We start from the raw sequence: 11,219 nt of genomic DNA on the forward strand, positions 1-11,219 counted from the left end.
ACCAGTACCGCCGTCCGCGCGGACAATGGCCACGGACGAGGGAATACTATAAAATTCATTCGGCGATTTTTCCCAGCCCGCCTAATCTTCATCGAGATGACACCGTCGAAAACTTCGGTAGAAGACGACGACGGCGTTCAATTACCAAGTACAAAGGGTCGCCCGTTATTCCCGGGTTGCCCCTACATTTGTTTGTCCTCCATGAGACTGTCTGGGGATGGATGACCATTGTTCTTACAGATTGGGGCTTTCGCAAGGATTAATGAGAATGGCTCGGCCGTTCACCGAAATCCGATTGGGAAGCCCACCCAGACCGTTTAATATCGTGTTCTTTCCTCGCGCCCTCGACGTGTGTGCTCGTGACAAGTAGAACTAGAAAAGAAATAGTACCGCGAATAAGTTAAATAAACCAAAAAAAAGTACAGAGTATGTTCGTGTGTGTGTGTGTGTGTGTGTAATGAACGTTTGACCAATTGCATTTATCGGCATTTGAAATTTCAGAACGGTCGTCCGCATAGAAATAATCGCGAGAGAAGCCGAGATCTTCTCTCCGACGGAGTCGAGGTCCAAAAGAATTCGATTTCCTCTCGTCTCTCGGCGTAAGCTGCTATTTATACGGCTGCTAGTGATACGGAACTATTGAGAAATACTGCTGTTGAAATTCTTCCGAGGCGCAATTGGTGAAAGACGGCCGTCTCAGTGAAACTAAAGTTTTCCCGGGTACGAAGTGGACGTGGGTCACGACTTTTACGTTCTCGCAACTCTTTTACTACTACTTTACGCGACGGCGCACCCGAAAACGTCGGCGCCCACCTGGCCACCTAAGGGCTTTGTGCGGTATCTCGTGTTTCGAGCATCTACAACTCTTGCTCCGAGCGTAACGGTGCACTTAGCAAAAGCTGAGGATAGGTAGATAGGTGGGTGCTCGTGTGCGCGTTCGCTCCATGAAACATCGAGATACAACGGGGGTGCACGAGAGGAGTGTCTGCGGTTCGGTGAAAACCGAAATTACGGAGTTAATGGAAGTCCGGAGCGAGGCTTGTTCGGTCGCGTACTAAAGACGGGAACGGAGAACGGAGAGATTGCGAAAGGTTTTATTTTTAAGTCGCCCCGGAGAAAAAGAGAATGGCCCTCTGAAAATCGCCGCTGAAAAAAAATGTACCAAGCCATCCGTCGTCACTGAATGTAACAATAAATCTATAGGGTCGAGGAGGTTTCTTCTAGTCCGTGTCAGTCTTACGTCATCAGATTTAGTACGACACGCTAAAAGAAGTTACCCCTTTGCTTCTGTCCGATTAAGAGCGAGTTGAAAGAGACTTTTGTACAATTGAACTGTCGCATCGAGGGAAGAAGTTATTGAGAAGTTAGAGTAAAGCAGCTTTATTGCTTAATGAGGATGGAGTTACAACGACGATATACTTATCGAAAGACGATATTTTTTAATGAGAATTCAGGTCGGATTTCGAAAAACGCGGTGCTGCCATCGTTGAAAGGTAAAGACACGTTACCGTCTAAAACGAGTCCGGCATCAAAGCCCGTAGACTTGATTTTGATTTTGCAGCACATTCGTCTATCCGAGATAAGTTCTGGCCAGAGTGAATTTCGAGACATTTCGTATATCACATATGCCATTCTTAAATTTTCTGTAATGCAAACATTCAATGTCTCTCAGTACACAATATTTTGTTACATCAGTCTAATCTCTGGTTATCACGTTAATCTCCAATGACTACTTTATGTCACTGAAGATTCGGTTCGATCTCGTAGTTCGTTACCTGGCGGGAACAAAAGGTTACTGTGATACTTGTACAACACTTCGTAGGTTTCTTTCTCGTCGAGTTGCCTGCCAGTTGCCATGACTGCTAGCGTTTGAATGGTTTCGGCGGTTTGCAGATTCATCGTTCTGAACCAGGACCGAGAGCCTGAGCCGGTGCATACGCAGATACCCGAGGAACGGATCATGAACTGGTCCTCGTCGTCAGCCTGAATCGTCAGCACGATCGGTCTCGACGCCAAAAATTCGGCCATAAACACCTAGAAACGCGCGTGACGAGCGTTATCGATCGGCACTCCGGCGTAGAAACGCTTTACGTCAGATGTAACCTCGTTTAATGCCAGCCAAGGTAAAATTCTCCGACGGGGCTGCAGGGCATCTGCTATTTTCCTCTGAGTGGATCTCATGAGTGCGCTGCGAAGATTTCATTTGTTTAGCGCGCCTTTGGAGAGACGTCGCGAAACTCGAAAGGAATTAATGGGACGCGAGAGCGAGTTCGCGAGAGAAAGAGAGATTACATGGGGAACGTAATGGAATATCAAGTGTGCGACGGTTAAATTGTTTCCCGGAGATGTCGAATTAAATTTAATCATCGAACTTAATCTCTCTCGAGAATTTTTTCTCTTTTCCGGTCAATCCCGATAGATCCGAGTTTAAGAAGACCTCGTACGCGTCGCATCGCGTCACCCCCCCGTAAAATTTGCGCGAATCCAGAAGTTACGGCCTTCTTGGGCAAGTCGTAACTACGCGGCCCTTGTAATTTACAAGTTATAACTACCGAAGTTATAACGCGCATAAGCTGTAGTTCGAAACTTCGGTTGCGAAGCGAGGACCAAGCCGCTGGGCCGGGCAATGAAGACGCACTGCAGCGTCCCCCTCGCGAAGGCGCACCAGGCGGTCGGCGATACCAGCTGCTTATTTCAACTTTAGACTGCGCCGTAGGAGTAGCCGGTAAATAAAAGTTTAGCGCGGGGACGTCATTCTCGCGAAACCGGCGCTTTAATGTTTCTCTATCTATGCGGGCTAACGGAATTATACGATACATTTTCCGCACGCGGTGGCGAACGGCAACTCCACCCTGTCAACCTTGTTACTTCTCGTTTCGCTACGCAGCCGTGCTCGCAAAACCATTCTCCGACTATCAAAAAGCATTCAAGCGTTTATCTTTTTGTGTTACGTTAATGCCGCTCCGAGGAAATTTCCTTTTCAAGCACTCGCGAATAAAGGAGAGACGCCCGTCGTGTTCCGTAAGTCCTTTTCCGCCTTATTTGATTTCACTCGCTTTGGCACACCTGATTTATTAATACTATTATTCTATAACGTACTTCAACTCGCTTCTCGCGACTCAAGTCTCGAAAATGACGACTGCATCCCCAAGAGAAATACTGAGAAGATTTTGTAGATAAAATGTGAAATAGAACCTTGCGTAAGAAAAGATAAGGAAAGATAAATGATATTGTGGATTTTCCTTAAGAGAAAGATTTGTTCTGACGCAAGTTTTTCTTTGCGAGAAAATTACGTTACGGTTTATGGAGCGGAAAAAAAATTTATATTAATCGTTTTTACTATCAAAGAAAATTAATTAGAAGCCAATCAACTCACTCGACTCTTTTCTCACCTTCCCTGCGACTCTTTTCATGCACATGAAAGGGCTGTCGATACAGTCCTTCGCCTGTCATTGTTGTACGTATGCGACTTCTCATCAAGACAGTGTAATCCCCCGCGCGCAATTTCTCGAATAGCCTCTCCATATCCACGTTATGCACGATCGGCAGTACGAAGGTATTGTCAGTTGCAGGATGCGGATTAATACCGAATATCGGCGTCTTGTTACTCGTTATCAACTTGGAGGCTAGGAGAAAGGTGCCATCTCCACCGATTGCGATCACCAAGTCGGCCCAATCTATGCATCTCTTTGCGTCGCCTATTCTGTATGCGAAGGGCAAATAAATAGCCCTTGGAATTTTTAGTTAATTAACAACATTGTTCGCAATTTCTTTGTAATTCATAAATTGGAGCATCGACCTTGTAATTTATTACGTCACGGATTTTCTACTTTAAAAAGAAAAAGCCCCACGGTAATGGCAGGTTCATTAACTTACAAAGTAACTCGTTCATAAAGTTCACATTACCTTTTCATAATTCGATAACTGACGTCGAGATTACGTAGAATGCGCGCAAGTTCTTTCTCGCAGGCAAGTTGCCGATGATGTTCCGTGAGAATCTCATCGGTGTCTATACCCTGTTTCCTCAATTGATTCAATAACTGATTGCGCGATAAGTCAGGATGCATAGATTTAAAAAATTCGAAAGTGGGTAGTTTCGAGATGCCGAGCACGCGTCTCGGCCAATGCCAATTGTCTAATAGACAATTTAACACTCTCATCTTTAACGTTTCACATATCGCGCAATAATTTTCCAATGTTAATCCAGATTAATTCAGTTTACGTTAGGTTATGTTAATTGTCATAATCTTTAAGAAAAACATTGACGGTTTACAGCGAACAAACAAAAATTAAGCATCTCGCTAACCAAGTACATACATTGCGTGTTTTCGGAAGCGATGAATTTGCTAATTACATCGAGGATATTGTTTTATTTATTAATTTCTTGAACGCATGTGGAATCTTTCAAACGGTGAATCTGCAGCAACATCCTCAATAGCTCGGATTTCCAACGCCGCAGTATTTCAAACCGATTTCTCGGCAAGCAGCCCGTTCTAATACCGGAATTTACACAAGTATATATTGGTTTTTCCGCACGGTTTACTACGACATCCTCCGCAAGAAGAAAAATTTTTGTAGGTCAAGCATTTAATGTATTAGCAAGATTTAAGTACGTGATTCTGTAGCATTTCTGCATGCATGTTAAACAAAGAAATAAGTAGTAAATAAAGAAATTTATATATAGTCTGGTCTAAAAAAATATCCGAGAGAGGTAATTAGATAATAAGATTTAACATAAACTAGCATAATTAAAAAATATTAATAAAATATTAATAATAAAATATTAAAATTAACATATAGACAAAAAAAAAGAAAGATAATTCCATATTAATATTATTATAAATGTATAAGCAAAACTGAAACAAAGCTATATTACAACTATCCTGTAGATAGCATTTGTACATTATAAGGATGAGATTGTTAAATTGTATAACTCACTTGCAAGGAAGATCTCTCCGTGGTAACAATTCACGTTTAACTTTAGCCAAATTAACAAGCAGCCCTTTCATCGTCATTGACGTAGTCCCGTCTTTCATTGCGAGTAAGCGCGTGTTTCACGCGAACGGCATGAGACTATCGAACACGGAGCTGCCTGGAACACGGAGCTGGTTCTTGGTCGGAATTGGACGGTCCAAAGACGTTGAACACGGAGACGTATCGTACAACGGCGGCGGCGGCGGCGGCGGACAGGCCGCTGGACAGGGCGGTGATTTACACGTAGACGGTTTACACGAGGGTGGTTTACACGCCGGCGGATTACACGGCGGCAGATTGCACGGAGGTAGGTGACCAGAGGTTGATGCCACGGCCGGGTTGCAAGCTGGTGGACGACGGGACATGGTACACAGGCACAACGGTAACAACAACAACAACGAGGGTTGCAGGCGGAGGGGAACGCGTGTTGTCGCCTGTGTTTAATCAACTTAGCGAGATAAGGCGACGGATAGAGACGTCGAGGGGCATTATGGGATCCTTCGCACCCTACTCGACTCTTCTATACTGGAAGCTCCTGTCGAGGAAGTCTGCCTTCATGGTCTTCGCGAAGCCTGACGTTACGAAGTTTCCCCGCCGTTACTTCGCGCGATTCAGCCCCGCCAATTCCCCGGCTTCTACGTTGTCATTATCGTCGCCTGTAGAGCAACTCCGTTCCGGTAACCTCCAGTGTCATCGTCGACATCAGCGTTCTCGAATGCGGTACTTAGCGTGAAAGGTGGCGCATGGTGCGTCGTTCTGTCGAAGGATATCGTACTTCCTCCACCTCGCGGGCAAAGTTTCCGTACTGTACGATGTTGAAGTTGAATAGTAAATCTTCCGACGCCGCCAGCCTGATGCATCCACCAGGACGACGTTAAGTCTTGCTACTGCATAAAGCTACCTGTTATACGACCAGCTTATGACAGCGGCAAGCGCTGTCTTAATGCTGCCTGTGTGGTTCACGATGCATTTGTTCCTTGAGTGGCTTCGACTTTCCTCTTATATCGGTCACCCAGAGAGTTTGCCTGATAAATTGCCATAAACTTCGATGAAGTTTCAGTCTTAATGTACATCTAGTATAAAAGCTACTTATATAAGATCCTCTCGAATCTTATCGCATACCTTGCAAGTGGTTGACCGTATGATATACCGTACGGAACACATGAGTGAATAAATAATTCAATAAATGAAACACATTATTCTGTTTTTGTAAATTTTTGGACAATAAACTCTTGATTGAAAACTTTGTTGTTATTTATTTTGCTATTGTTTATTATAAAATTAAGTTTTATTTTAAAAGGAATGAATAAAAATTAGCACGTACTTTTTCAATCGCGCGTGAATAAGTAACGAGGGACACGTCGCGCAGATGAGCTTTCGCTTTTCGGAGCAGAGGTTTTTGGCCGTTGCATCCGGTTACCAGGAAACTTCGCAAGGAACTTCCGCGAAATTCCTTCCGCCGCAATCGCCAACCGCGAAGGCCGCTTAACGATACGACGACGTCCCCGCTGGGACCCGTTGATGCAAAGTTCTCCGACTACCCGCAAGCTCTTTTCGACACTGTTTGGCGTTTCTTGCGAGAACGGTCTTCCACGTCTGCGGCGGTTTCTTCTTGTCCGTGGATATTTCCAGTAGTACTAAGTAGCTTCGCAAGCAGATGAAAAAACTATCAGACGAGTTTGATTCGTTTCAGTCCTTTTGTGACTGACAATTTTTCCGTAATAGACATTTTCTTGTGGTGTAGAAGTGTTTCTTCTTATTATTTCTTAAAATGCAGGTTTGAGCTGTTCGTTAACAGTGAGCAATCGTAAACTAGTTATTATAATAAGCAATACAAACCGCTGTGCAAACACATAATCGCTCTGTCCGCATTAATATATCGTACGATACGTTGTCTTGTTGTCCGATATCAATGCGTCGACTGTCGCGCGTATATCACAACTATATTTAGCGCGTTATTAATTTTAATTATTAATAACTACGTACGCGTTGGACAGGATGCAAAACTTTATGGCTATTCGCACATTCGGGTTAATAACTGAAATTAGTATGTAGTGTGTAGTATAATTAGGATTGACGCACGTCATACGCTGCGGTACAGATTACCGTCGTATTTACCATTTTAATTTGCTCAGCTCCCGTCGTAACATCGCTCGGTCTTGTGTCTCGTAAATCTCGTGAAAAATTATACAGCAATAAAAAAGCGGCACATTAATTTCATTATATTCGATACGATTGATTCCAAATTATTCAGCGAAGTTAAATATCATATGTTGCCATTGTCAATATCAATTATACCGTATACAAATGCCGCGATGTCCATGAATGTGTGAAATATAAATTTCCCTTTGTCCAATAACATGATCGATTGCTCCTACAATGTTGATTGTTGTTCCATACTGGACAACTGTCGTTGCAATAATAATATCCCATTCGTACGTTGTCAATATTATTTAGATAAGGATAATAATATTTCGCATCGCTCTTACAATACGCATTGGTACATAATGAATTTTTAAATGGCACCCTACGTTTCGTGCAGTCTGTATTGACATTATAATACCTGGACGACGTGTGTTTGTCAACTAGCAAATGACAGTTGGGACGGTATTCGATTGTGCATGAATCTTGCGGAAAATAGTAATGAACGTGGCTTAAAACATTCCATATATTCTGCGTGTTAAAGCATGTGACAGTCCAATTATTGCAATATCTGATTCTTTCGGGATAAATGTTGTTCGATATAAAATCCTCGGAAAAACTTATGGGTCGTAGATATCTTGGCAGTTTACTTCGAAAATCCTGATACGTTTCCATTGTTGATCTTTCGTAGCAATAAAAAAACCTGAAAGGAACCGAGTATTTCGTAATTTTGTCGAAGTCCTTGGGCATTTCTTTGAACTTCGGCATCTTTTCTCCGTTCGTTATACGTGAGCCATTAATCCGATATTTGGCTCGATATTGAGGCTTTTTATATTTGTGCGGTACAGAATTTTGAAGAATATCCTTGGCTATTTGTGTAGGTCTTTCTCCTGTAGCTCCTTTTATCTATAAAGTTACAAAGCTCAATAAAAAAATCAATGATATCATTTTTACGGTAGTAACTTTTGTCTTGCAATTAATTTAAGTATTTAAAGATTTGGAATTATTTTTTTTCTTATATAATTTATATACAAAAATTTATATAAGAAAAAAAATTTTAATTAATTAATATTTAATTACAGCGATATGATTTGTCTTGTCAACAGCAACGAGAGGTTTGTCTAATGTTGGTGGTAAAGAAATTTCCCTCGATAATCTTTCCTCTTTTCTTATCGTGGTATCTCGAATATCTTCTTCCGGATGCACGATCGATACTGCACGCTCAATTTCTTCTACTTTCTAAATTGCAATCAATAAAAAATCAGTGAAATCAGTGAAAATACACCGATTTTCAGTAGTATACTTATAACTTGTCAATCAGACAATTGAAATAAATATAATATTTAAATATAATATAATATTTTTCAGTGATTATATATCGAGGATTATACACTAATTCTGAAGTGAAAATTCATTAAAGGACCGTGAATATTCACAACTATAGGTATATCACTGCAAATTAGTAGTAATACCACTAATTGCAATTTAGAGAGTATTTTTACCGATGGAATTACTTGGACGTCCAGAGAGTCCGGCGTTTCTGTCACGCTTTCCGTAAGGTCTTGTGAGTCCGGCGTTTCTGTCACGCTTTCCGAAAGGTCTTGTGAGTCCGGCGCAAAGTAGTGGCTTGAAGGAGTCACTGATACTTGCGTGTCCGTGGTCGTCTCTGGGTGCCTCGTGGTCACTGTAGCATCTGCTACCGCTGCGACAGTCGGTTTTTCTTTCGCGTGGATGATCGACGATTTTAATGGTCTAACGCATCCAAATGTTCCCTCTCTCACCTCGCATCTCGTCGACGTCACCGATATGGACGCGAGGATCGAAGTCGCCTGCTTTTTTGCGCAATCGAGACGCGCCTTTTTCATCAATGCGTCAGAGACTTTTGCAATTTCCTCAAGAATAAAGTCCGCGTGCCGTCTTTTTTCACATGCTTTCGTGAAAGCGTCAGGGCTTGTCTCCAAACTGATTTCCCCGTCCACGGTATCACTTTGAGTCCCGATGCACAGCGAACCGCAGCCACGTTCCGAAACGGTGTTATCCACGTTCTTCGCTGCGTATTCCGCATATTGATAAGAAACAAAGTGCTCTACGGCATCTGGACGATTTCCGCACGTTACTCCATCAAAAACTTGACTGGATGTGCAGGTGATTGCATCGATCATTTTTTGCTTTGTCCCAAGAACAGCTTTTATATGGGGTCTAATTACATTATCTACAATTAATGACAATGAAGTACATGTAGCAGCTTCTTCTGATTTACGCGGCTCACTGACACTTCGCCTTCTTAATTTAAATTTCTTTTTTTTGTTCTGTATTTTTCGCACAGTGGAGCGTAATAAGCGCATTAGCACATTGTAGAAAGGCTTATGACTTTCTGACGTTGATGAACCTTCGTCACCTGCATTTGGAGCATTGCAGTAAACGAAACAATCTGTTTGTTCAATACAATTTATATCAGAATCAACGATTTCATTCCTGGTATTTGCCATGCTTGTTGTTGCCATGCTTAATATGTTTACTCGATATGCGTAATAATATTAATGTTGTAGAACATAGTTTCACTACATTAATATAGCTAATATTGAATATGCTTAATTAAATTTGTTAATATTGAATGAGCTAAATTGCAATTCTGCTTCATAACGAATAAGAAAATTATTTTGCAATGTGCAACTTCGTTTAAACTTTGTAATTTTCACAGGCGAGATTCATAATTAACTTTTCTGTTGCTGTTAATAATTAAAATTCCAGTTCAGACATAAATTTCGACAGAATGTATTCATTGAATATTTTCGATGTAACATAGCCAAAAATAGACACAAATATGAGTAAATGTGAAAATGTGAGGTTAATCAAATTTAGTTAAATTAACTGAAACTCCGAATTTTTCGATACCTCGAAGTGATTCGATTGATCTATATCAAAAATTTGACAAACTTCAAATTTCAATATTACTGCTCAAAGTAACCGTTTACACATTACGACAGATATATTTATTTATATAAATTGCTTTATCCATAAAGTTTGCCGGAAGCATAAATCACGGAGGAATTGCAATATCTGCTTTTCGTTCCGCTAAATAATCGTTAAATTCAGACGTTTCTGGATACTCCGCGATTAACGCCTCTTCTAAGGTGATCGAGTTATCCGAATTCCTTATTTCATAACATTCTGGTTTATCGCATACAAAACACTGTACGTACTTCGACGTGGTCGTAATTGCACCCCGAGGTTGTTTGTCCGGACAGCCAAACATATTGATCCCTCCGGAAGTAACATCATTTGATGACGTTTGCGTTTCCGCCTCCTTGCTATCATCCGATTTCGATACTAATAATATTCTCATTAACATCCTCCTCTTTTTCTCGTCGCTGAGGAGAAACTTTGATAAAATTCTCGTAACAATCGCATCAGGTGTTTGCGCTTGAACATTTACACGGGCCTGCCTCTTATTGCCTTCTTCTACAGTTTGCACAGTAGACGGTTCTATTTGCGTAATCTTCACTCCGCTGTCGTAAGTACCAGCGGCCGTGCTTGATGGCTCCTTTCTTCCGATGCTTCTTCTGCTTCGTTTAAGCACAGGCCCGGCGGTTTTATTATTGATGGACGATCGCCTCCTCCAGAATTTCATCGCGCCGAACGGCGATCTGAATCCAGGGTTTCTTGGCGATTTTTTTGGCAAAACAGGCGACGTCTCCCATTTGGAAGTCGACGGTATCGGGTTGTCCGAGTTGTTCCGCGATGACTGAATCGCAAGGTTCGTTTCCGTTAAGGACACTGCTGCATCCGCGATCACCGACGTAAAGCTCCTTTCGGTTTCCGCGCCATAGGTTGTATCCTCGATACTCTCGCATGTTCCCATTTCCTCGCGACATCTTGTTTGTTCAGGCGTCGCGGGTGTTCTCACTTGTCCGTTATCTTCCGGAGAGGATATGCTTGTCAATTGAGATTCATGATGTAAGGGATTATTTTGCGAGACAGCCAGCACGTCAGTAGTTACAGAAAGTTCGGAACAGGCTTTGTGCTGCGAACTTCGATCGATGCAATGCACGCGCGTCTCTGGCGACCTGTCCGAACATATGCATTTTTGGGACTTGATAACG

At 42.1% G+C, this 11,219-nt stretch overlaps 2 protein-coding genes across 2 annotated transcripts; both read right to left on the bottom strand.

The window, feature by feature from the left end:
* Positions 1-381: 381 nt before the first annotated feature.
* LOC105833133 (NAD kinase 2, mitochondrial-like) lies at positions 382-4,728 on the bottom strand. Its single transcript, XM_036283154.1, has 2 exons — positions 1,776-4,728; positions 382-1,643 (listed from the first exon to the last, which is right to left on the bottom strand). Exons 1-2 carry the CDS (start codon positions 2,026-2,028, stop codon positions 1,420-1,422), a joined length of 477 nt encoding a protein of 158 aa, XP_036139047.1. The 5' UTR covers positions 2,029-4,728; the 3' UTR covers positions 382-1,419.
* Positions 3,373-4,160, bottom strand: LOC118647275 (NAD kinase 2, mitochondrial-like). Its single transcript, XM_036291823.1, has 2 exons — positions 3,907-4,160; positions 3,373-3,703 (listed from the first exon to the last, which is right to left on the bottom strand). Exons 1-2 carry the CDS (start codon positions 4,158-4,160, stop codon positions 3,373-3,375), a joined length of 585 nt encoding a protein of 194 aa, XP_036147716.1.
* Positions 4,729-11,219: the final 6,491 nt, after the last annotated feature.

Source organism: Monomorium pharaonis, chromosome 1 (genome assembly GCF_013373865.1).
Source record: "Monomorium pharaonis isolate MP-MQ-018 chromosome 1, ASM1337386v2, whole genome shotgun sequence".
NCBI lineage: Eukaryota > Metazoa > Arthropoda > Insecta > Hymenoptera > Formicidae > Monomorium > Monomorium pharaonis.